Below are 26,993 nucleotides of genomic sequence, written 5' to 3' on the forward strand. Positions count from 1 at the left end.
ATATTGAATCAAATTAAAATAGAATAAATTAGTATAAAAATCAAATATCTATTACAAATTAAATATTTATACGTTCAAATATAATAAATCTAAAATAGAGAAGGAGGCTGGTCATCATCGGAAACAAGAGGTCAATTAGAGGATGCACATGAACCACTCATATATGATCTCATTTCCATTATCAATCGGTAGAGTTCTTTATAATCAACAATGAGTCGTTCATATTTATCATTAAGATGGGTTGTTCGATCTTATACCTATTGGTCTAACATCACTCTGAACTTCCAATGATCGAAGCACTACAAGTCCTTCACAAGTTCTCGACTGTAATGTTAGAGAGTCCACACACCTAATTTTTACCAAATCCACTAAAAGATCCTACCTCCAACCATAAATCTAGATTGATATTCGAAAAGGTTGAAGGATTGTCTCAGTATCTCTCCTTCAATCGGTTGTTATATATATCTTAGAAAGAAAAAATAAATTAATTAAATTCAAGAAAATAATAACGTAAGAAAAAAAATTGAAAATTAACATACCACAAAGTGTTAATCTTAGTTATCAACGAACTATTACATCCCTTTTTTATAATCATCACACTGCACATGTGTTTCAATAAAAAGCTTCATTGGATTTGGCTTGCATCCAAGAACCATAACATGCAATAAAAAAAAATTATTATCAGTTAAATATATTTATAAAAAAACAACTGATAAAAAGATATATGGAATAAAATCCTACCATCTGCTTTGCAAGCAAAACGAACAGAATAGAGCAACCATTGTCCGTGATAATGAAATCATGAACACGTTTGTTTTAGTTATCCATATTGGACTGTGATTGTCAAGTGAAATGTATAGACATCACATTCTGAATATATTTTACCCAACATTTAAGTCCTTCAAACATTCATATGTATCAATCTTAAATCGTCTAGCATTTAAATCTTTCTTAGTTCTTATCCTCCACCACAACTTCAAATCACTTATAAGGAACATTGTATTGATGTCCTCTTGTTCATTCAAACTTATCTTAGCAACATTGAAATACTATTTTATCTTGTGTAAAGTTCTTTAATTCATTTGAACTCCTTAATCTATCAAAGGGTTTTGATTTTTACAATTTGGGCCTATAAGTACTCTTATTAATGGAAGTGTTTGTGGCTTACAATCATCAATTTATTTCTGTTGTAAGTTAAATGTACTCTCTCTTCGCTTCTCTTTTTTTCTATGTTTTTTTTTTCTGTGTTTTTTTTTGCTATTGTTATCATAACTTTTTGTTCTTTTATTTTTTCCAAAGTATTTTAAATTTCCTAAAACAATGTCTATTAGAGGTGATTTGGTCAATTGTTAGTCATTTCAAGATTTTTTGTACTTTTATTTATTTTATTCCGCATAAGTTTTTATAATAAAAATAAAATAAAATGAACTAAGGATTGAAATGATGACCACCAAGAAAAAAGGGACTAAAATGATGGAGAATCAAATATTATAATAAAAGATTATATAAATGAGGAAGGAAAAATAAATATAGGATCAAACAAAATTGAAAGAGTTGTGTTTTTAATAAAAACATTTATAGGAGATTCTGCACATGTAAGAAAATAAAATAAATCAATATTTAATCATAAAATTTTTAAATTAAAGATTCTTATCCAATATGATAAGAATATTAAAATCTTTTAATTTTTCCAGTTTTAACATGAAACTTAATACTATAAAAGCTTAAAGAACATCATAAATATAGTGTAAAATCCTAGAGTAAAAAATCATACAAAAAAATTTATATATATAACACTCTTCTTGAAAAAGACATCCCATAACAATCCAAAAATAGAAACACAAATCATTTTGTCAAAACTCAATCATTAGTCACCACTATAACAATAATAAACTTCCATTAGACACATTATACCCACACTAACCAATAGTTCTGCTAATTTTTCACACCTCGCGTTTATAATAGCTTTTCTACCATCTTCCTCATATTGACCTAAAAATCCTTTACTCATTACCATTTTCTCGGATAAATTAGGCAATTAACACTCTAAACATAATTAAACATGAAGTGACACATATAAAAATATTTTGGAAAAATATCACAATTTGAAGATATCATAGTTCAGAAATATGACATTTCAATAATGTTGTGATTGAGAACTAGAACATTTGATACATGTCGCATTTCAGAACCACGATAACTAATGGCACGATTCACAACCGTGACATGAAATGTCATGATTTTGACCATAACATCTTATTCAATGTCATGGTTCAAAACTATGACATTCTCAAGATGATCATTTTGAGAAACCGCTTAACATTTGACAAAACGGTTAGATAATAATTAAACTATAAGATTTTAGGTCATTTTCATGTTTTTTAAGCATGAAAAAATTGATAAAATCATAGTTTTTATTAATCTGAATTTTATTTATTTTATGATTTTATAGAGTTAAAATATTTATAATTTTATCAAAATTTGGATAGAGTTCCCTCTATATAGGAACTATACCTAAAATTTTGTCTCGGTTAAATTTTTTTATAAAAAACCATAATTACCACAATTAACAAATTCTAACTAAACTTAACATATTCTCATGTTCTATAATCATAAGTAGCCCTAAGATTTTCAATAAGAAATGATGTTTAAAGACTAGAATGGATTTAATTTTTAGTTGTTTAAAAGGAAAAATATAAGTGATGAACTAGTTTTTTAAGAGAGATATAAGGGAGACAATGGTTTTTTTTTTTTCAAGAGAAGGGGAGCATCTGTATGTTGATGGTGTTTGATATGTTTAAATTTTAATTAATATCGCACTTGTGAAGCGCAACATCTTAAGTTGTTGTGCTTGAGAAACATGACATTTAGTTAATATCACACTTCATAAAGACAATAAGTCAAACTATGTCATTTCACCAAATATTTTTCAAACGATGTCATTCCCCCTAAATTTTTAAGTTTACCATGCTAATTTGACAAAAAAAAAAAACCTTTTCCTCCATCTTCTTTGAAAATGAACAATATTCATGATCCTCTAAGTAGTCATTGATAGTCATTTTTCCTCATTAAAAACACACGATAACCAAATAATCTTGGGATTCCAATCTCATTCCTTTATTCTCCAACCTAAAATTCATAACATGGATCATCCCTAAATAAAAATCTTTTCGCCTAAAAAATCAACCTAAAATTCTTCAAATCAAAATGTTCTATTCTATCTTTGCAAGTCAAATTCAGTGCATGAAGCATGTGTGCCACAAGCTTTCCACATGTACTAGATGTGCAAGTGTGTAAGTCCATACATCAACATTGTCTGGTCTTTATTCAATGGTCTCAAGTCAACTCCAATATCTTTCGAAGGTTGTTTTCAAATCAAAATAAATTTATATTTATTTTGAATAATTTATAATTTTATTGATTATTTATGGGTATTATAATAGATATTTGAGATGTTAGAGTCCATGTCTGGGAGTAAAAAGTTGTTGGGCATCATTTTTTCAAGACGAGATAAGGTTAGAATCAATATCCATGATGGGGTTAAGGGGATCATATTTGATTTTTAGTTTATTTGATTCATAATAGTTTGGTCTCAATGCAAAATTTTTATGCACATATGATTGTGTTTATATTTATGTATAAGTTACCATCTATTTCAAGAACTCAATTTATGATTAGATGACATATTCATGGCTTTCATCTTTACATGTTAATTGTCAAGTGTTTAAATTAGCAAGTGCATGCCTATGTTATTTATCATGTGGTTTTTATTATTGTGTTTGTTATGGCGTATAAGCTATCATTTATTTTGAGAATTCAACCCAGGGTTAGAGGGTCCCTTTTTTCACTTGTATCCTTCGATGATTATTATCCGGTATTTGAATTTGTAAATACATGTTTATAACCATATTGGTATGTGTTATTTGTTTTATATTTAAAATATTTTCATTGATGTTATGAGCAAGTTGGGCTGGATCAACTTGATCCCATAAAAGCCCATTTAAAATGAGTGGTGCCATTCAAATCATGTATTTATTATAGGTTCAATAATCATCAAATAACTCACCATTTTAGCAAGTCCAATGCTTGAACATTTTCTAAATGGGGATCAAGCCCTTCTCATTTCTAAATTAAAACCCACTTTATTAGTTTAGACTTTAAAACAAAACATGTTAGTTTAGGCAATTCCCAACATAATAAACACCATTTATTTTTTTAAAAAAATTATAGTTTATCTTAGACAGGATGTACAGGGTGATAATTATTTTTTTTATTACATAAATAGCCTTTTGCCTAAAAGTTCTGAAAGACCAAATAAGGTTTTCTAGTTACTATAAAACCAGGTTGCGATATTTTTTCTTCTTCTATTTTTACCCTTTGTTTTGTTAAGATGTCTTGTGTGAAAACTATTAGCCTATCATCCATTGAGTGATCTTCATCCTCTGTAATAGACCCTATCAAGCTTTCGAGATGCGTTAATAATTTTAGAATTATTTCTGTAGCTACTTGATTACTTTGTATATAGATTTGGTACATAAATATTTTCAAGTTTTAAAACCAAAAAATCTTTTATACCAATTATTATAATGATAAATGTTTCACTTAAATTTTTTCTTATTATATAGCAATATAGCCCTAACAAGATTTAACCTTACCTCATCAATTACTCATGTTTTCCTATAATTAAGAGTTTCACACCCCAATAGAGATTTCCTACATCTCACTCATTATAAACAAATGAAACACACACGTAGATGTGTAGTGCATAATAATTTATAAGAATATTTTTCAACATTTATTAAACTCAACAAAGAAATATGCAAGTCCTTATGAGTGCTATGTATAATATATCTTCTACATATAGGGTATTACATACTATATAATATATTTTAAAACCTACTTATAATAAAACTATATAGAAGTTACATTTGAAAACTTTCTTCATTTTCTAGTAAGGACTTGGGCAATTAACTACTTATCCCCCCATAAACTTAGTAGTTTTCAGGACATGTCCACCTATATACCACATTAGTTATCCACTCCCACATAAAATGAGATAAAAAAAAAAAGGACTTCAAAGACTTTGAAGCTCCAATGATGACATTACTGGTACTATAGAAATCTCAATAAGACAAATCCAGTTATATTAAGAAAGTTCACTAACATATATTGGAGTGGAGCACACGAGCTTCTTGAAGGTGGCAGGGCTCATGCCTTCGAGAAGCTTATGTCCCTCACTCCGATCTATATAAGTGAGCTTCCTTAATGTTGTTGGATTCATCTTGTTGAGATTTTTTATGGTACCGTTGAAGTTGTTATCAAAGTTTTGATGTTCTTCCAAAGTATTTTCTTTTATTCTTTATGTTTATTCTTTATCTTCTCTTCTTTTTGTAATTTATAAAGAGATGAGAGAGAAAATAAATAAAGAAAAGATCTTGGAGGAAAATAAAATCTCATATGATAACATTACCGGTATTATTAGAAAAATCTTAATGAGATAAATTCAATGACACCAAGAAAGGTCAACAATGATGACCAGAATGAGGCACACAATTTGCTTAAAGAAAAGTGAGCTCCACCACCTTCGGGTAGCTCGTATGGCCAATTTTGATCTTTATTAATGAATTTTATTGGTATTGTTAAATTTATTTTATCGAGATATTTTTGATGATATTAGTGGTGTTATCATGAGAGTTTCTGTATGCCTCTAAGGTCTTTTTATTTCTTTTTTTCTTTTTCCTTTCTCCTCTCTCCTCAATTTCATTTTTTATATATTATTTTATAATTTAAGGATAGTAAAAAGTGTTATATGCTACTCTTTTTAACTGTGTTATTTTCCTAAGTATTTTTTGCACTATGTTATTTTCTAATTTTTTTTTAAAATGTGTTAAAATATATATAAAAAAAACTTGCTAAAATTCTAGAGTATTTTTGTAGTTTAGCACTTAAAAAAAAGAGGATAAAATAACACAGTATAAAAAATATTTAGAAAAGTAGTATAGTTTAGAGAGTTGTAAATGACATCTACGACTCTGTCAAATGATAAAAATAGGCTGACATGATTTATAATAAAGAAAAAGAAAAGAGGATAGAGAAAAACAAGGAAGGAAAGAAAAAGGGCCCAAAGACACATCGAAACTCTAATGTTAACACCACTAGTATTATTGGAAAAATATCAATGAAATAAATCTAACAATATATAAAAAAATCACGAACAGCAACCGATATGAGCCACATGAACCATCCAAATGTATTGGGGCTCATTTGTCTTTAGACAACTCGTGTGACACACTCCGATCATTGTTGGTGACCTTCCTTGCTTTTGTTAGATTCATTCGTCCAATGATGTCGTTATTGGAATTTTGGTATATCTTTGAGGTCTATTTCTCTCCTTTTATCCTTGTTTTTCTCTCTCTCCTCTCTCTTTTTTATAATTTATGAAAAGAGAGGAGAGAGAGAGAAAAATCTTATAGGCACAACGAAACTTCGATAACAAAATCATTAGTGCTGTTAGAATGATCTAAACGAAATGAATCCAATGGCAGCAATAAAGATTACTAACGATGACAGGAGTGTGCCATACAAGTTGTCCAAAAATAAATGAACCCTGATTCATTTGGACGGCTCATGTGCTCTATTCCGGTTACCGTTCATGACTTTTATTGGTGTCATTGAATTAGTTTTATGGATATTTTTTTAATAATACCAATAGTATTATTATTAGAATTTCAGTATATTTTAATATTTTTTTTATTTTTTTTTCACTTTTATTGGTGTCATTGAATTAGTTTTATGGATATTTTTTTAATAATACCAATAGTATTATTATTAGAATTTCAGTATATTTTAATATTTTTTTTATTTTTTTTTCACTTTTATTGGTGTCATTGAATTAGTTTTATGGATATTTTTTTAATAATACCAATAGTATTATTATTAGAATTTCAGTATATTTTAATATTTTTTTTAATTTTTTTTCACTTTTTTTTATTGTGTCAACTTATTTTCATCATTAGAGAGAGTAGCGGATAACAAGGTTATGAACTATTATTTTTTAAAATATTTTTAATATTTTATTATTTTTTTAAGTACCAGCACCGACGAACTCAATTCCACAGGTATCTCTTTCCCACTAATTTGGACAATACATGGTGAAACTGTTCTTTTGTTGCAGGAGACCGGGCCGATCAATCCACGATCCATATGAAAGCAATTTTTGCGTAGCAGCATGCTGTCCCACATCTATATTTCCTCCTTTACGTCAAAATTAGCTTACAATGATTTTATTTTATTTTATTTTTTGTCTTGGACCTGGTTGGACTTCCAACCACACCAACACTACGCAGTAATCCACGAGCAATTTTGACATAGGAAGCATTTTTATGCGTCACTGTAACATCACCGTGTTGAACACCAACAATTACGAAAATCGAAGTGATAGTATTCATAATGCTATATATCAGCGATGGGCAAGCACGTGATTACCATGGACAGATTTCAATGTAAAGAAGTTGGAAGGGCGTTTACCTTTGCAGAAGTAGAAGCTAAAAACTCCAGAGAGAGTTGATGCAGAGGCCTTTCTGAAGTGTTGAGATTGATAAGAGTCCGTGCCTGCACTGCACTGACCTGAATAGACTGGTGAGTTATTTATTGGGAACCGTAAGGATTTTGTTTTTCTAAATTGCAAAAAGAAGACAGTATATGCAGTTAAAGATGGGAGCGATGAACAAGGCCATGTTGCGCATTAAATACTCGTCACTTATTTTCCCGAAATGGCCCATCCTCCATTTAATTTATTCGTTTTTTTCCTAGTAGGAGCTGGACCATTGATCCATCTGAAAGATTATTTGATGTAGCCATTGCTGGAACTTGGAATACCAACCTTTCTTGCGGTGCCATGGATTGCCAACCCCTTTGACTATCTGGTTATTGTTTAAAAGGTTAATGGATGAGAAAATAAGAAAATGGTGGATTAAAGGTAGAGATTGTTTTAAATTCAACTTCAGAAGTTTAAATTTGATGGAAACAAATGCCATGAAGATTATACAAAATTAAGCATACTTTATGAAAGGGAGATTTTTAAATACAATTATGATGGGTATCATAATGAAGTTCGGATTCCTCTCTAGTTCGAGTACATGGTGAAGCTTTTGAGGTCAAGATTGTTGACGAAATGCATGCCTTTGCTGTACAGGTCAGAAAATCGACATGCAGCTGCAGCGATAAATACAACACCATTTAAGAGGCCTGGAAATTAAGTTAATACGGCAAAGATAATACCTGAAAACAAATAATACATCACCCTCAGTACGAAACCATTTAATGAAGGTTTCACGAGCAAGCTGGTAGACAGACTCCCAATGAGTATTTTTATATTGGCCAGTGAATTTATTCATTAACAGTGGCCCTGGTCTATGAGCTTGGAATTCGTGTTTCTCGGATTCTCGGACCCGACTCCAGATTGACCCGGAAAAGAGTTTTGGCCATTTGGGTGGATCAACTCGCCAAAATAAAACCCAAGCTCCCGCCAGGCGAGGGGGTTTAGCAATATAAGACTTTGATGTAGTTGTGTTGCACGCAGCGAAGGTTCTCTTTTTCCATAGATCCCTTTTGCATCATGTTCGCTGCTGTGTCTTTACCCTCCATGACAATCTCAAAGATTTCAGGGGAGCAGGACAGTGGAGAAAGCACATTTTTACCTGTTTCTCTTGGTCTTTTGTTTGCTAATCTTGGTCTTTTGTTTGCTAATAAGTGAAAGAACCCCTGTTTCTCAAGGGTCATATCTCGTCCACAAGATTTTCAGCCGGTAAGGACCGTAGAGCCAAAAATAGGCACCAGATTTTCTGTCTCCATTTCACGATCGTAAGGTATGGTTTGAGACGTGTCAGACTCCCGATAGAAACTACAGCGCAAGGGACCACTCTGCATCTCAGATAGGATGGATCCAAAAGTCGAACCCTCCGATCCCAACAGCCATACCAACCAGAGGACACGATAGAAACTTGGATTATCTACTTGAGGCTCCGCAAGACAAAATAGAGCATGCATAGATAAAATGTGTTCACAATTGTTGACAAGTTACATAAACATTACCAAGACAAATAATTAACGAAATTTGATTAAAGTTCAGTGCCTCGACATGTCCACAGTTACAAAAATTTGGCTTATATAAGCACTTGGAAAGAATCAATCCGAATCCTCAGCTTAAAATATTTTGCATCTTTTAAAGCGGAAGTAAATAGGCAAAAATCTCAAAAGGGACACTTTCCTCGAACAGTCCGTGTACATTCAAGAAGTACTTGCCATTATAAGCCTCCAAAACTGAGCTGGTGACCATTATATTTTGGTCTTCAAACTTCTACGTACATGAACCTGTCCCTTCCAATTAATTAATATGGTGGATCCAAGAGACAATGTTTGCAGTTCTTCAATCATTCTGCGGTAGAAGTTTTGTTATAACAAGGAAATCAAAGGGGAAAAAAAGAATCAATCAAAGAAAGGGAAAAATGAATCTAAGGATGACAGGAATAATATCTGTTTTTTTTTTAATATATTTTTGAAAAAATTCAAAAAAAAATAATTTTAATTTATTTTAAATTAATATTTTTTTATATTTTCAAAGTATTTTGATATGAAAATATTAAAAATAATTTTTTAAAAATAAAAAAAATATTTTAATACATTTTAAAAAACAACCTTCCATCTCAAATGATTAAAGGGTTGAATCATAAATGCGATGCAAGCACCTGAATTTTCTGCAGCAATTTCTCTGCCATAATTTTCTGCTGAATTCCACTTAAAGTCTCCGAATTCATGATTGCATTGGCAACAATAATTACTATTGATGGAGAATTAGCATTCACCTATACTCGTAAACGAAAAGATAAGGGTTTATCATTAGAATTTGATCTCTTCTACAAAAGCAAAACGGAGCAGTCTTAAAGTGGTATATCAATGCAAACATGCTTAAAGCAGAGAAGATGAGACGACTATGAAACAAAAGAATGAAAGGAAAACAAAAAAAAAGGAAATAAATATAGTAACACTGCTCAAAAAATCATACCCAAACACGGCCATTTAAGCCGACTGCTATCTCAAAGGAGAGCTTCTTGCCAAGAGCCTCAAGAACCGGACATGTTGGTGAGCTCAACAGCCTAAACACGAAAAAAAACATATCCATCATGAAACATAAATACGGAAGCTAGCTAAGTAATTTCGTTATGCAGTGAAAATCTTAAGGCAGTGGCTTCAGTCTATTAAAAGTTACAAGGGGAGATGCCTCACATTCTTGATAGACCAGTTGAACATTCAAACATGTAGCCATCTTTGAGGGCACCAAATTCTGCTGCCTTCCCACTGGCTATGAAACAAAAACAAAATTTTAAGAAAGCTCAAGAAATAGTTTGCAATAATTTACAAAACAAACCAAACAGTAATATGACACAATTACAAGCATGCTGATTAACCAACCATCAGTGCATGACAACTCAGGACTCATTCCAGGATTTGCCTTCACAACTCGAACATAGAGCAGGGTACCTGCCTGCTCCGAGCAGCATTGGTAAAACGAAACATTAGCAGTGTAATTTCAGTTTGAAGAGTTCAACCACGGTTTTTTGTTCATTTATGAATGTTAAGAGAAAGAAATAATCAAGACTGGGTGCCAAGCCAAAAGGCAGACACTGTTAAGGTAGTTGCAAGACTTTGTGATTTCTGATGGTGAATTCTTAAATTGGTAAAATACTAGCCTCATTATGATATATATTTCCACAGGTGTCATCTCAAAATGCAGCAAATAAAGTTTCTTCATGATTAATTTCACTTTTACAGAATCCTGATATTTCTAGTTTTCCACAATGGCAAGCAAAATTTGGGCTGCCGTCCATGCAATTAAAATAAGATGGGATTATAAACTCAAACTTTTGATTTTTTGAAAAGATATCGTAGTTCCAAACTATTTGATATGATTTCCTTGCACACGAGAAACTAAGGCATAGACCAAGTAAACAATGCCACTAATGGAAATATGACTTCATGAGTATGAACCTCAAATTTGGGTATGTTTCTCCTGGTCCCTCCTTCAAATGCAAGCACAGGCAAAAAAGCCAAGGCAGGTCCTTTCATGTCGATAAGAAAGTTCTGCAAATTAAAAGTTAAGGCAAGCATTTGGATGTAATAATATTTTATAAAGCAAGATGGATGAAAAACACTAGAATTTAATTAAGGAGAACGCATACACCAACTGTGAGAAGGACATGGGAAGCGTACAGAACAAGCATTTAACATAATAGATGGAAAGAAGAAATAAATAGAACAAGTATAAGCACTCATGGCTCGTAAGCAAAACCATTGCAATGTTTTAAAGACATTACATGAAGCACACAAATCAGGAAAATGTACATGCTGAAGCATTTAGTAATATCCTTCACTACCATGAATTCCAAATAGCCAGTCACCATTCTACAGTTACTGATCACAGAGAATAGTGTAAGAAAGAAGATAGACTAGATCAGATCTTTCCTATCCATGCTTCCTTATGTCTTCCAAGCTAATTAAGAAAATCAACAGATTATTTTGATTTAAGCCACAATTTGGTTCGGTCAATTTTGCTCATTAAAGAGGTCAACTTGTGTTTGACCAATATCTCCTGCATCACATATTAGACCTAACCAAAACTGGCAACTCGACCTGTGAACCTGTAAATACTTCTATTGTGATAAACCATGGTCTTGCTTTCTATCCGGATCATATTCCAATTACTAACAAAAGGTATTAAAGGTAGGCAGGGAAGTTGATCTATCTAGCTCATATTGGACCTGACATATCATATGCAGTTATTGTTGTGTTCAATTCATGCATAATCTAAATAACCAACACATGATTGCAGTGAATCGTATCTTGGCTTACCTGAAATCCTCTCTAGGTAAAGGTGTTATGTTCTCTCAACATAACCACCTGGATATTGTGGGATATACTAGATCCAAATTAAATACAAAATCTAGCTTTGGATATGTGTCATTTGTTGGGTGTAACATTCTAACTTGGAGTAAAAAATAGAATGTGGTATCACTATCCAATGCAGAAGCAAAGTACCTTGAGTTCCATCATGCAATTACAAAGCTTACTTGGCTCAAAATTAATTCTCTTGGGTGAACTTACCAGTGGTGGTCTTTTGTGACAACACAGCGGCTACTGAGATTGCTAACAAACTGATTTAACATAATCGAATCAAGCATGTTGAACTTGACATGAACTACATCAAAGGCAATCTCGACTCTGGTGTGGTTGAGATTTCTTCTATTAAAAGTGAATCAGTTGGCTGATATAATGATTCATGTTGTTACTAGTGATACTTTCAATAGTTCGCCATCCAAGTTGGGTATGTGTTATATAAATGCCCCAACTTGAGGGGGAGAGATAAAAAAATATTAGGTGTATACAACTATCAATTAGTTAGCTGATTTTTAACCTAACTTTTAGCTCCCAGATTGTAGCCTATTCAATTGCATAGTTGACTTAGCTAAATGATTGATATATATCTTGTATATATACTCTTTAGTGATATGAACAAAAACTACCCAGCCTAGCTCAATTCTTCATTTCATGTCAATAATAAAACTTAAATTTTCCAGGTCTTCCCAATTTAACCTATTTCTTTTTGGAGGGAAAAAATATTGAGATGGATTATTTCATAAAGCTAAAGCAGAAAGAAAGTTACGGCAATCATCAAGTGATTAATAGCATCAAGCTCACAACATAGCTCATATTTAAAGTGCTTACATCTGATTTAGAGTCTACAACAATTCCAAGTATACTGTCCTCCGCACACGGAACATACTGTACAAAAAATCAAATAAATCATCATACACAAGATAATGAACATCAACCACAAAAAATATTTAAAGTCATGTGTGAGATAAAACAGATATAGTTCCTACCTGAAATCACTTGCATAATAATACCATTCATTGGATGAAGGGATCTCATTGTGGATCCCATCCACTGAATGAATGAAATTTTCACAGGGATTTAGGGACGAAACTTTCCGTGATCTTGGCATACTTCACTAATGTGCAAATTACAAATTTTCTATAAAATCACGTTGAGATTGGCAACTAAAAGAGAATAATAGCAGCAGCAGCAGCGCTTCCCATACAAGATCACACAAAATACTAACTCAATCACAAAGAAGTATTATATTATTAAAATTTTGAGCAATCTGCTAGATTATCCACTGTTGGCATCAGTGCATAAACTATAATACAAGATAGCTAACAAATTAAAAAAAAAAATCCAACATTAAAACTGTTCATTCCTCATAGAAAATAATGAAATGCCTTTCAAATCCCACCTTTATTTTCTCCAAACAATTCAAAAATATTTAACACAAATCAACACTCCCATTTAGCTCGTTACTGCGGTCCCTTTCAAATTGTTAAGTAATTTTAAACAAATTTAAAGCATATGCCCATAATATTATGAAAAACAAAAGTCACAGCTTGCCACATCACCAACTAATAGGCAATCAGTAAGTAAGCAAGCATACCCTCTTTTGGGAGGTTTCAACCCAATATTTATTTGGCTTTGAGAACCTCAATTTCCCTGCTTTCATTACAGATATAGCATCACAGTCCTGTTAAATTAAAGACACCAAAACTCAAACCAAATTTTGAAAAAAGAAACAAACTTTGCAGACCAAGAAATTCAAAAGTTTTTTTTTTTAAAAAAAAAAAAACCTAAAAGATAGACCTGACGGAGCCCACCACCAAGCTTAATTGTCTGGTTAGTCATGCTAGAAAGATCAACAACCACATCTCCTGGTACCTACAATTTGACAGAGAGAGAGAGAGAGAGAGTTTGAGTCTTATAACTGTACGAATTGGAAATTAAATCTGTAAGTGTATAGAAGAATATGAAAACCTACCACTAAGTTATCAATAAAGGTCGCCGGCGAACCGGAGGATTTACTCTCCATATTTATCGGCGATAGATACTTCTCTGTGCGTTCTTCGCTGAGGAGGGAATTTAGGGAAGCGGGAATTTATATACTATTCTTAAAACGCACCGTTTATGATAAATATCTGACAAGGGCGGTCTTGAAACATTCCCCAAACGACTTGTCGTTTTTACTCTATCCCTAAAACTTAACGTAAGAAAAAAGGAAGAGAAGATACTTACCAAAAAAAAAAAAAAAAGGAAGAGAAGATAGGTGTTATGAATATGATGTCGGAGATGGTAGTCTGGAAACTGAAAACGACATCACTTGATTGAGCTAGTTCCAAAGAGCAAATGGAAATTGTACGGTCACACTGGCTTCCGTTGAATGGTCATTGCTTGAGTCACAAACTTGTGTCAGTTCCGAACAAGGTAACTCTCAGAAATCTTGAAAAGACAACTTTAATTTCTTGCAGCTTACAAAATAATGCTACTTCAATTCGGTTGGCTGAAAACCCATCTGAGAAATCAATTTATTCACGTGGGTTTTTGACCAGGAAATCTGTTATGGATGTTTCAAAGGTTAATAGGATGATTAAGGAGTGTACAGAAGATGGGTTTTTCGAGGATGCAATTAGAGTGTATCTTGATTTCATTGAATGTGGTTTTCCAGTTGAGGAATTCAGGTTCTTTCCTTGTTTGATTAAAGCGTTTGGTGGGCTTTATGATGTTAATAAAGGGAAACAAATTCATGGGCATTTGTTGAAGTTTGGGTTTTTACAAGACATTTTTGTTAAGAATTCTCTTTTGGGTATGTATTGGAAATGTGGGGCTGGTGGGAATGCGGTTGACATGTTTGAGAGGATGGAGGAGAGAGATTCAGTTTCGTGGAATACAATGATATCTGGGTTTTGTCAATCAGGAGAGTATGTGAAATCGTTGGTGATGTTTAGAAGGATGGTTAAGGAATGTGGTGGTTCATATCATAACCGGGTGGCATGTCTTGCTGCTCTTTCATCGTGCGCTTCAATTAAGTGTTTGACTCATGGGCTAGAGATTCATGGGTTCCTTGTGAAAAAAGGGGTGGATTCTGATGAGTTCTTGGTGAGTGCGTTGATTGAAATGTACATGAAATGTGGAGATATAAAGAATGCTGAAAATGTTTTTGAGAGAATTCGGGATAATGAGTTGGTGGGAAGGAATATGGCGGTATGGAATGTGATGATCTTGGGGTATGTTTCAAATGAATGTCTTTCATTGGCTTTGGAATTGTTTGTTGAGATGTTAGAATTAGGGATTAGCCCAGATTCCTCAACTGTCGTGGTTGTTTTAGTTTTGTGCTCCAAATTGCTGGATTTAGCTGTTGGAAAGCAAGTCCATGGACTCATTCTGGGTCTTGGCCTGGATGATGATGTAAGAGTTGGAACAGCTCTTATGGAGATGTATTTTAAATGTGGTGATCCTGAAACCAGTTTGCAAATATTCAAAAAGTCTCAAAATCGTAACTTAGTCATGTGGGGTTCAGTGATGTTGAATTGTGCTCAGAATGGTTACCCAAATGAAGCATTGGAATTTTTCAGTGAGTTTATGTTGGATTGTGGTTTTCCAGATCCTGTCATTCTTTTGGCTGCACTCCGGGCATGTTCATTCTTATCTCTTAAGCCTAGAGGGATGGCAATTCATGGATTTGCTATAAAGATGGGGTTTGATTCTGATGTTTTTGTTGGCGGTGCCCTAGTTGATCTCTATGGAAAATGTGGAGACATGGAGTATGCTCAACAAGTTTTTTATGGATTATCAACCAGAGATCTGGTATCATGGAATGCGCTAATATCTGGATTTGCTCAAAATAAGTGTGCAGATGAAGCTTTGAAGGCATTTCGTGATATGCAATCTAAACAAATCAAGCCCAATACTGTAACCATGGCATGTATTCTTTCTGTTTGCACTCACTTGTCAGTCATGATCCTTTGTAAGGAGGTTCACTGCTACCTACTACGGCATTGGTTTGAGACCAATGCTCTTGTAAACAACTCTCTAATAAGTGCCTATGCCAAATGCGGGGACATACATGGCTCACGGACTGTATTTGAAAAATTGCCTGTACGAAATGAAGTTACGTGGAATTCAATCCTACTGGGTTTTGGAATGCATGGCCATACTGATGAAATGTTTGCAACATTTGAAAAGATGAAAGAAGCAAACATAAAGCCTGACCATGGAACTTTTACTTCCCTCCTTTCCAGCTGCAGCCATTCTGGGAAGGTTGACGCGGGATGGAAATATTTCAATAGCATGATGGAAGACTATAACCTTGAACCACGAGTTGAACAATATACTTGCATGGTTGATCTTCTGGGCCGAGCTGGCAATCTAAATCAGGCATATGATCTGATAATGTCAATGCCTTGTTCCCCAGATGATACAATATGGGGTTCCCTTCTGGCATCCTGCAAAAATCATGGTAACACAAAGTTGGCAGAAGTTGTGGCAAATCACATATTTGAACTTGATGCTTCAAGTGTTGGTTACCGTGTACTCCTTGCAAATCTGTATGAAGATTATGGAAATTTGAATGAAGTTTTTCGAGTTCGAACTGAAATTAAACAAATGGGACTGGAAAAGCAGCCTGGATGCAGTTGGATTGAAGTTGATAACAGTATACATATATTTGTTGCTGGTGATTACTCACATGATCGGTCTGGGGATATCTATGCTACCATAGAAAGTTTATCACTAGAAATGAAAAGAGTGGGGCATGTTCCTCACATTCAAGCAGCAAGCAACAAGTACTGGGCTTGATGAGTCAAAGGATAGAATTGTTTTGATAAGAAGAAAGGATTCTGTCTTCGGGGGTAACCTTGTAAGGAGAAACGAGAAAGAAAACTATTTGAATTATGTTCAATCAATAGTTGTCAATGCCAAGCTGCATGGATGGTATTGGAAAGCAAGGTAGCTGGCATTTATCAAGTGACTGATATTTGAAATGATTTATTGGAACCACGTAGATGCCAACCGATTAGTTTTTCCTCCCTGAAACTAATCAGGTATGTTTCTGTACGACTATCTGATATTTTTCTTTACTCTAGATTGGTCATTTTTGTTCATTAATGCTGTCAAATTATTTTTATCTTCTAAGCATCAACATGTCTTCTCATTTTCAGGAAAACTTATCTGAGGTGAATTGGGCAATTTGATGGTAAACAGAAGGTGAAAAGTTTATTCCTGAAATGCCAGTCGAGAGCTTTCCTTGAAATCTTGAATGCAAGTCATGTATAATGCCTTCACTTGAAATTTTGGAAATTGAGCTGAAGTATGTGAGCCTGGTGAGGCCGAGGATGGCCTTGTTTTTCTGACAGGAATGGTTTCTGTTTGTGGGTCTAACCTTGTAAGTGGCAAAACAAAAAGGAAAATTCACTAGTTGAAAGTAATGAGCCAATGCTTATTCAACGCCAGATGTATGGGGTGATATTGGAACGAAAGGAAGCAGGCATTGATTGAGTAATTGAGATTTGAGATAATTCTCAGTGTTGTGCAGGTGCCAATTAAATGGTTTTTTTCCCTGCAACTAACCTTTTTTTTTGTTTCACAGGGAGTGGTTGTTGAAAATTATTTTTAAAATTTTTTTGTGTTTATTTATTATTAAAAAAAATTAGTTAACAGAAAATATTTTTCAAATAAAGAAAAATTTAATTTATTTTTTAAAAAAATATTTTTCTAAAAAATTTGGATGAAAAATACTTTTCAAAAATTATAAAAAAATTTAGAAATGTTATATTATTTATTGATTATATTAAATTTGATTTTTAAATTTTTTATTACTATATATATTTTATTTTAAATATTTATTTTTCAATTTTATCTTTTAAAATTTAATTTTTATATTAACTTTAGTCTTTATTTTTGTAATTGCTATTTGCTTTTCTCTTATATTTTTTTATTGAAATTATTTATCTATTAAATTTGAACCTTATTATTTTGATTATTATTTATTTAATTTGAAATAATTTATGAAATGTTAATTATTATTATTTTAATTTTTTCATCTTTTATTTTTTTATTTTTTAGTTTTGATTTCTATTATTTTAATTATTATTTATTTTATTTGAGATCATTTATGAAATTATATTTTTTTTAATTTTATTTTCATTCAACTTTTTAATTTGTAAGATTTGTTTTTTATTATTTTAAAAAAGTTAAGAAAAATAAATTATTAATAAATTATTTTTCAACTTATTTTTTATAATATTACTAAATACTAAAAAATATTTTTTAATTTATTTTTTATTATATTTAAATATAAAAAAATAATTAATTTTTTAAAAATTTATTTTTTAAAAAATACTATATTTTTCAGTAAACAAACAGACATAGTAGGTTTGCGTCCGACTACTTGATGTTTCCTCATACTTCAGATTGGTCGCTTTCGCCTCATTAAAATGCTGTCAAATTAGATGTCTTTCTTAAGCAGTTAACATGCCTTTTCATCTCTGGCAAACTCAGCTGAGATGAAATTGAACGATTTGCTGGTAAAAGAAAAGTTGAAAGGCATATTCCTGATGGGGTCCCTTGAGAGCTCTTCTTAAAATCCTGGAGGAAGACTGGTCATGTTTAATGCTTTTACTTGAAATCTTGGAAACTGAGCTGAAGCAAGTGGGATCTTAAGATCAGCCAGCCCTAGATTTGAGAGTGTTTAATTTCTTTGATGGTATTGCATGATCGGAGTCTCATCTCATCACCTTCTATTGTCAAGAACTCACCAGCCTAGTTGGGCCAATTGAAGAGGTATCTGATCCCATCCTCGTTGAAAAATTCACTAGACTTGTGGGGTGATACGTTCTGGGTCCGTGTTGCACTGCATGCATTTTTTCCCCGTAAAAACAATGTTTAAGGGATGCAATTATGTTTTTTTAAAATAAAAATAACAACTCGCACTATAGTTTTAATTGGGTTAATAAGTTAATTTTTTTAATTAAATAATAAAAAAATTAAAAAAAATAGAGAACTGATAAAATTTAATTAAAAAAAATTAATGATAACTTGGAAAAAAAATATTTGAAAGTACAAAATTGAATTAAAAAAATAGTTTGATGTAGGGGTGAGCAAAAAAACCGAAAAATGGATTTAACAGAAAAAATCAAAAAAATTAACCAAAAAAACCAAACCAGTAAAAAAAATCGATTAAACCTATTAAAATATTTAAAAAAATTATTTGGTTTGGTTCGGTTTTCAGTTTTTGTGTGCCTGAATCAACCAACCCGAACCAAATTGAATCTGTTCGATTTAGAAATTACAAAAAAAAAAAAAGCCAAGGGCCGCCTCCTCCCTCTCATTAGTCATTAGGTATTAACAATTAACCCTAGCACAAACCATTTTTTATTTATTTCAGTTTTAGTTTCACACAACTATCCTCTCCTCCCTCATTAACCCTTTCATCCATGGTGATACAACCGCTGCCCTCACCCCCTCCCATTAACAGACGCCCCCTCCCTCGAAAAGTTTAGAGATACAGACAATGTCTAAAAATAAACCAAGTCATTTCCTCTCTTTCCCCCAAAACTCTAATTTGAAAGTTAAAATCCTACTAAGATTAAAACTTTCGGTTCAATTTCAGAGATTAATTTTTTATGGGGTTAAGGATTTTGATGAAAAGACTAAAGTAGTGGTGGATTTTGGTGGTGGAGAAGGTGAGGGTGGAGGGGGGGATGATGGTGATAATGATCGAAAAATGAAGAAAAAAGATGGGATTTTGCCAAAATGGTTAAATTTCATTGTTGATGATGTAAAGATTGTGTTTGTTGCTGTTGTTGTTTCCATTACATTTTATTTTTTTGTAGTAGAGCCAAGATTCATTCCTTCTTTGTCCATGTATCCAACATTTAATGTTGACAATCATGTTTTTCAGATAAGATAACAATTAACATGACTTCCTTTCCTTCTCTTTCTTTTCTTTTATGATGTTAATTTATGATGTTAAGGAGGTTTTGTGGGAGTAAATTTGATAATGAACTGAAACAAATTTTAGTCACAGAGAAAAAAAACTATAGGTTTTTTCAGTTTTGAATTTAAAAAATCAAACCCAAACTGGTCAGTTTGGACCGATTCCTATTCGGTTTGGGTTCCTTCTTTTTTTTTTATTGGTTTGGTTGTTTTTTAAAGATAAAAACCAAACTGAACTGAAAATAATCATCTCTAATTTGATGTAGCTTAATAAATATGTAATCTAAGTAATAAGAGGTAAGTCAATTCAAATTTACTTGCAAAACTCATAATTTATGTTATGATATCAAAATGACTTGATATAAAAGAAATTAAAAAAAATTATAAAATTAATTTTTATTTAAAAAAATCAAAAGATAAAATCATTAAAAAAAAGATATTGACTAGTGTTAACTTTTTAAACTCGTGACTCAGATCATTAAAATGAAGACATCAAACATAAAAAACCACAAAACACAATCAATCTCTAATAAATTAAATATTGAATTGAATAATAAAATTGAGAATCAAATCGATTATATAAAGGATCCTTAGAAATAGTAATTAAAACAATAAAAATTAAAATTAATCAAATCGATTATATAAAGGATCCTTACAGTAATTAAAACAATAAAAATTAAAATAAAATAAAATAATAATTAAAAGATTAAGAATAAAAATCAAAATAAAAAATAAATTAGAGGATAATAAAAAAAAAATTAATAGAATAATGAAATTGAAAAGAAAAAAATTATAAAAAATATATATTATAAATTTGAATTGAAAGATAAAATTAAATAATTAAATATAATGATTAAGGGGAAAAAAAAAGTGCATACTCTAACTATCGTCGATTATGATGGATGGAACGTTACAAATAAAGAAAAAATAATAGAATTTACTATTATCCAAGATTTAAACGTAATAAACAACAAAATGCACAAAAAATTAATAAATAAATATGAAAATGAAAATCAAGAAGACAACCGAATCCAGCCTGCAGTTGTTTCGAAGTATGAATATATGAGAACAACAAGAACCTATGCCTTTCTTGTTTTCTTCTTTTCCTTCTTGAATCAACTCCTATAACACATTGTGTTCCATTTTAATAAATACAGCCACACATGTAGCATCTTTACAATACCTAAATGCCATGAGAGTTGTCATCAAGGAGGTTCTCCAGTGACCTGGCTTTTCTGCTCCGAACCCTGCCGGCTTCTTTCAATAGCTCGGCCAGCCTTTTTTTCTCATCAACAACATCTGGATTTGCTGTCCCGAGCTTTTCCTCCCTCATCCCAACAACATACTCCAAGATTTCAATTGCATCGTCCAACCTGCGTCAAACATTACAGAGCACCTCAACTCAGCTTCAAGTAGAACTTGTTATGTGGAAGAAAACTGCACGCGAGCACGTTCAGGCTAACACATCTATATTTTACAAATTAAATAAATCTAGAGAAGAAAAGGCATCCCATCCATTTGGTAACTATACCACCTAACAACATCAAATCGTTAAATGAGCAACATTGATGACTTGACTAGAAATTAAAATGGCATTAAGCCTCTGACAGATGCAAACGAGGATGGCATGGAGAAAAGGCACAAGAAATGGTAAAAGGTGCATACCTGCCCATTGCATCATAAATGCCTGCAAGATTGCTATATACCCCAAGAGTGTCAGGGTGATATGGTCCACACTCTTGTTCCAGAACAATCTTGGCTTCCTCAAACAATTCTGCAGCCTCATTTATAGCATTGCGCCGCACACAGGCCAGACCCATTTGGTTGAGAGCAATGCCAAAGAAAGCAGATTTCTTCTCCCCGCTTGAACGGAGCTTTGAAATTGCGTTCTTAAAGGAGTTGTAAGATTCAGAATAATCCCCCAGCAGGTAGTACATGACACCCATTTGAGCTTCAATTCCAGCAATTGTGCTTTGTTGACCAGGTGCATCTTTATATATCTTTAACGCCTTCTTTAGCAACTTGATTGCCTGATCGAGCTCATTCATTGATTCATAGACAGCAGAAACATCAGTGAGGCCACTAGCGATCTCCTCTGGAGGGATCCCTATCAAGGGCTTTTCATAAATCCCAAGGGCATTCTCACAGTATGATTTTGAGTCCCTCAACTTCCCAGTTCTGTTAAATAAATCAGCCAAACGAACAAAAACTGAAGCAACAGATGGATGATTCTCTCCTTTTGTTGTCTTAAAAGCTGTGAGTGCTTTTTGATAAGCAAAAATAGCCTCATCATACCTAGACAAAGATAAGTAAGCATCTCCGATGCTACAATCAACACGGGCCACCTCAGCTTCCTGGCCATGTGCCACCATGGCCATACTGGCTAACACAAGATGTTCAAGAGCAGCTTCATGATCTCCCTTTGTTTCACATATAAGACCCATAAGCCGTCGATCCACTGCCTCTTCAAGAGACGCAGGAGAACCGTTGTCTCGATGAATGTCTAGAGCCATCTGGCAAACCTTCTGCGCATCCTCAAACTGCAATGCTTGAACATGGGCCTCAGCCAAATATCTACAAGTCTCGCCAACTCTAGGGTCAGTTTCTCCCAGAACTTGTTTCTGCACTTCCAATCCTGTTGAGTAGCACTTTGTTGACTTCCCAAGCTGGCCCAGCATCGCATAAGCATCACCCAACTGCATGTACCCAGCAAACTTGGCAAGGGCATGCTCTTGGCCTTCCTCAGGCAATGGAATCTCAATTGAATGCTCAAGAATGGGAATGGCCTCGCTATACTGGCCTATGCTGCAGTGTATGGCTGCTGTGACATGCAAACACATTACCAATTCTAAACTGGGCTTATCATTTGCACATATTTCGAAAGATTTAGATGCGCGAAGAGCTAATTCAAGAGCTTTCTGGGGATTATCCCCTGAAGAAATCAAATCCCTTGCTTGCTTTAGCAAAAATTGTCCAAGATCTGGATTATCTAAACCCGATTCTGATGAATCCTCGGTTCCATTCGGTAACTTTACTCCTCCAAGTGGAGAATTTCTTTGTTTCTTCATCAATCTGACTCCCACATTTCCTTTTTTCAAATTCTCGTCATTCCGCTTGTCAATAGCAGGTTTCTCTGAGGGACATTTTCCCTTGGGAGTCATCTTCGATGATGCTTCAGAGTCCAAAGGCTTCTTTGAGGTTCTTGAAGAAACAGACTTGGTGCTTGCAGATTTGGTCTTGTCCAAGTTCCCCGACTTCTTGCTCCCTGATGAACTTCCCTTCTTGGAAGAAGAGCTACTATGAGTGCCAAGTTCTGGTTTATCCACCTCTTCCTCTTCCTCTTCCATTATCTCAACCTCTCTCATCTCTCCCCCTACCAGATGGCGCAACTCTGAATCAATCCTAGACTCTTCACCATCAGATCCAAAGCTATGCCTTAAGGGAGACTGATCAGAACTCTGTATATCACACACATTCTCATAAAGCTGCTCGATGGAGGTGCCAAGCACCCCATCAACTGCCACACCATAAACAGAAACTCCATCTACAGGAGGATCTAGGCCAGTACAGCGACGGCCATGCGGACTCGATTTTCTCCTTGGGGACTTATTAGGCACAGAACTGTCCTTCATCGGCACTGAATTTCCATTCATTTCATTCACTATTCCTTCCTCATCAATTCCATCCATAACAATTCCAGGCATCTTTATTCACCCAAATCAATGAAAACACCGAGTTCCAATAAACTAACTGCGACAAAGTTTCCATAAAAAAGGAAAAGGGCATCATGCTATATCAAACAATTGGCACTGTAGATCCAAACAAAAAAAAAAACTCGTATATTTAAACTATCTAATTATATACAAGATGCACCAACCTTTACACATGTAGCTAAAACATGACAAAGTCAACTAAAACCATAGCAAAAACTCCAATGATAACATCAAAATCTCAATCCTTTAACTTGTGCTTTAAACAGCCCTTCAAACTTTCCATGTTTGTAACAGCAATAAAAAATCTAACGTTTCTTAATTAGATCTTTTGAAAAAAAATGTTTCCAAAACTCAATAAAATGAACCCTTAGATTATAAACTCATCAATACAAAACAACACAATCCCACAAATTATACAACTGACACAACAAAAAATCAATGAACAAAAATGCAAACTTTATTTTTTTTCTGACAGTTGACCTCTCAAACTGATCCAATAACAGACAGAACATAAAAGGCAAAAAAAAGAGAAGACATTGATAAATTCAGTACCTTCAAAACCAGTCATGAAAGAAGATTCCAAGATGATGTGTTATCTGGGCTTTTTAAACAGGAGATAGAGATTGAATACTGAGTGATTACACATAGAGAAAGACAAACACCAAAAATAAAAATCTTGAATTTGGTTTTGTGTCAATCCTCTGTGTGTCTGTGTGTGTGTGTGTGAAGGAAGAAGTGCGTGTGTGTGTGTGAAAAGGAAGAAGTTAGGCAGTTGAAAAAGAACAAGGGGTTTTTGTTAAAAATAACACGAGGACAATATGGCAGCTTTCATAGCTTAGCTGGTTAGACATGAAAATGGTAGAATAAAAAAAAAATTAAAAAATAAAACATATATGTGTGTGTGTGTGTGTGTGTGTGTGTGTGTGTGTAGTCTAGCAGGGGTGGAATGTCAGAGAGGGAAAGGTTAAAGAAGGGGACTTTTCTCCCACCCTTAAATAGGCATAGACAGACCTATATAGAGCGGGAGGCCTGCTGCCATTCTGCTTTCTGTATGTTATTTATCTGTATAATGGGATTTTGCCACGTGTCATTGGATGATGTGAACTGACAGCCATGGCCTTTTTGGATGTCGTCGGAAGGTGTACGAGAAGTCAGAGGCTGTTTTTTAAATATTTTTTTATTTTTTAAATATTAACATATTAAAATGTTTTAAAAATATAAAAAACAAATTAAATTAAAAAAAAAACAAATTACAAACTGCGTAAAAAAAATAAAAAAGAAGGGTTCTTTGACAATGGTGTTAATGGGTGAACATGTGTAGATACTGAGGGTCGTGGTCTTGAACCATACTGACCCTCTCCTGTTATACTTGATAGCTAGCTAAGCTGATAAGGTCAAAAGTGTCACTTTCAACAAGGGCCGGGCCAAGAAATTCTGTTTGGGGGTTAAATTTTTTAAAAAAAAATCTAGGGAGTCAAAGGTTAAACTTCACTAGTTTTAGGGCCACAAGTTAAAATTACTCAAGAAAAAGGCCGGAAAAAAAACTTTGTAGGGTCGGCCCCTGCTTTTAACCATGTTTGCTATTTTATTATTGAGCACCCTTTTGCAGCTCCGTATAGACAAGTGTACTGGCTACGTGAACCATTACATTATTCACACGGGTAAGATTATTCTTCTTCAATAAAAAAAATAAATATGCATGTTTTTCTAATATATCTTTAATATAAAAAATTCTTAGTCATAAACTAAAATATTTATACATTTATTTAATTAATTAAATTTATATTTAATCAAGAGATAACTAAGAATTTGATCTCCATGGTTAATATACTCAATTATATCTAATAACTTTATTTCCAGAAATAATTTTTTTGTTAGGTCAAACAATTATTTATACGAATAAAAAGTAAAAAAAATCATCAATGAAATCAAATTGAATAAAATCATAAAACTAAATTATCAAATAACTCAATATTAAATGATAAAATTAAAAATAAAAAAAAATATGGGTTAACCTGAGCTAACTTGCTAGCTTAGTGACCATGGATAAATAATTAGAATAGATTCATAGAAAGGACAGTGTAAATAAAAGCATGAAGATCTATTTAAAATAAATAAATAAATGTTGAAGAAAGAAATTAAAAAAAATAATAATTTAAAAAAACATAAAAAAAGACCAAAACCAATCCGTGTTAACTTTTAAAAACCCATAACCATGGTCATGAAGACCTCATAGAAGGCAGACCCATAAAAAACCAAAGAAAAAGTTTTAATAAAAAAGCTTAGCGATGAAACCAAAATAAAAATTAATTTTAAAAATAGTGAAAAAAATATAAGTCAACCTAAGATCGGGATAACCTCATGTAGAGAAAAGAAAAAAAATGAAAACAAACCTTTTTTTAAAAAAAAAGAAGTAAAATATTAAACCATGATCTTTGGAAAAAATAGAAGGGGAAAATAATGAATAAAAATTCTAAAAAAATATCAAGAGATTAAATTGGAAAAAAATCAAAACAAAACAAACAATAATAAAAGAATGAGAACCGAATTCAACATAAAAATAAATTAAAATCTAAGGCTTAGGGATGAAATTGAAAATAAAATTTAATTAGTCTAGAAAAATAAGGATTAAATTTGATATTAAAATCAAATTAAACTATATGACAAGGAAGAAGTTGAAGGAACAAAATAAATCAAAATAAGATAAAAAAGAAAAAAAAAACTATAAGTATAGTAATGAATAGAATAAAAACTTAAATTTGATATAAAAAATAAATAATAGGATACTCATATTTTAACAAGGAGAAAACAGAAAAAAAAAGGAGGGAAAGAAAAAAAACTCATCGGGACCAATTAAAACTCTACGGTACACACATGTCACATCACCGTGTAGAGGATGTTAACACACTTTCAATGTTACCTTTGAAGGCAACGTAAAACCATAGGATGCCATTACATGTGCTGCTCAAAGAACACGAACAACATCTACTAACTGATACTTACTATGCACGTGTTAACAACTTTTTTTATTAATATTTTATATTTATTAAAAGGTTAAGGTGCCCTTTAGCTCTTCTAAGAATAACAAAAAAAGCTAAGAGAAGGAAGCTTTAATTTTTTTTATCCCAGCGGTAGTTAAGTTACTTTATTGTGCATTAAAAATTGAAATTCCAATAAACCCCCTCTACCAACCTATTATTACAAACAAAACCATTGTAAAAGTATCAATACACCCCTAACTATTAGTGAATAAAACTTGATTTTTTAGGGATAATTTAGATAATTTACTATGTTTGTGAAATCAAAAATTCAAAAACACACCTTGGTATCAATTTTAAAAATTTTAATTCTAACGAAGTTATTTTATTTTGCATAACACATATAAGGAGACCGATCTATCCCCTA

At 32.6% G+C, this 26,993-nt stretch overlaps 3 protein-coding genes across 4 annotated transcripts; 1 reads left to right on the plus strand and 2 right to left on the minus strand.

The window, feature by feature from the left end:
* Positions 1–9,029: 9,029 nt before the first annotated feature.
* On the minus strand, positions 9,030–14,034 carry LOC105139531 (putative exosome complex component rrp40). Its single transcript, XM_011046003.1, has 10 exons — positions 13,925–14,034; positions 13,750–13,824; positions 13,547–13,633; positions 12,781–12,837; positions 11,047–11,139; positions 10,471–10,543; positions 10,285–10,360; positions 10,064–10,154; positions 9,747–9,863; positions 9,030–9,436 (listed from the first exon to the last, which is right to left on the minus strand). The coding sequence occupies exons 1-10, from the start codon at positions 13,973–13,975 to the stop codon at positions 9,428–9,430; spliced, it is 729 nt and encodes a 242-aa protein (XP_011044305.1). The 5' UTR covers positions 13,976–14,034; the 3' UTR covers positions 9,030–9,427.
* Positions 14,035–14,167: 133 nt separating this feature from the next.
* LOC105139532 (pentatricopeptide repeat-containing protein At1g11290-like) lies at positions 14,168–17,462 on the plus strand. The gene is made up of 2 exons (XM_011046004.1): positions 14,168–16,982; positions 17,100–17,462. The coding sequence occupies exon 1, from the start codon at positions 14,290–14,292 to the stop codon at positions 16,735–16,737; it is 2,448 nt and encodes an 815-aa protein (XP_011044306.1). The 5' UTR covers positions 14,168–14,289; the 3' UTR covers positions 16,738–16,982; positions 17,100–17,462.
* Positions 17,463–20,792: 3,330 nt separating this feature from the next.
* On the minus strand, positions 20,793–24,535 carry LOC105139533 (tetratricopeptide repeat protein 28-like). 2 transcript variants are annotated; one of them, XM_011046006.1, is made up of 4 exons: positions 24,328–24,535; positions 24,141–24,297; positions 21,541–23,625; positions 20,793–21,248 (listed from the first exon to the last, which is right to left on the minus strand). In XM_011046006.1, the coding sequence occupies exons 3-4, from the start codon at positions 23,577–23,579 to the stop codon at positions 21,059–21,061; spliced, it is 2,229 nt and encodes a 742-aa protein (XP_011044308.1). In that variant the 5' UTR covers positions 23,580–23,625; positions 24,141–24,297; positions 24,328–24,535; the 3' UTR covers positions 20,793–21,058. The 2 variants fall into 2 exon arrangements, with proteins under 2 accessions (XP_011044308.1, XP_011044307.1); XM_011046005.1 differs by having other exon boundaries at positions 24,141–24,535.
* Positions 24,536–26,993: the final 2,458 nt, after the last annotated feature.

Source organism: Populus euphratica, unplaced genomic scaffold, assembly GCF_000495115.2.
Source record: "Populus euphratica unplaced genomic scaffold, PopEup_1.0 scaffold212.1, whole genome shotgun sequence".
Classification (NCBI taxonomy): Eukaryota; Viridiplantae; Streptophyta; class Magnoliopsida; order Malpighiales; family Salicaceae; genus Populus; species Populus euphratica.

Bases quoted from the DNA above. Each gene is read 5' to 3' on its own strand.
- LOC105139531 (XM_011046003.1), bottom strand. From the start codon at position 13,975: ATGGAGAGTAAATCCTCCGGTTCGCCGGCGACCTTTATTGATAACTTA. The intron at 13,825-13,924 runs GTAGGTTTTCAT...GTCAAATTGTAG, and splicing joins CCTTTATTGATAACTTAGTG to GTACCAGGAGATGTGGTTGT. The intron at 12,838-13,546 runs GTATGCTTGCTT...TTTTTTGTACAG, and splicing joins TTGAAACCTCCCAAAAGAGG to TATGTTCCGTGTGCGGAGGA.
- LOC105139532 (XM_011046004.1), top strand. From the start codon at position 14,290: ATGGAAATTGTACGGTCACACTGGCTTCCGTTGAATGGTCATTGCTTG.
- LOC105139533 (XM_011046006.1), bottom strand. From the start codon at position 23,579: ATGCCTGGAATTGTTATGGATGGAATTGATGAGGAAGGAATAGTGAAT. The intron at 21,249-21,540 runs GTATGCACCTTT...TGTTTGACGCAG, and splicing joins ATTTATGATGCAATGGGCAG to GTTGGACGATGCAATTGAAA.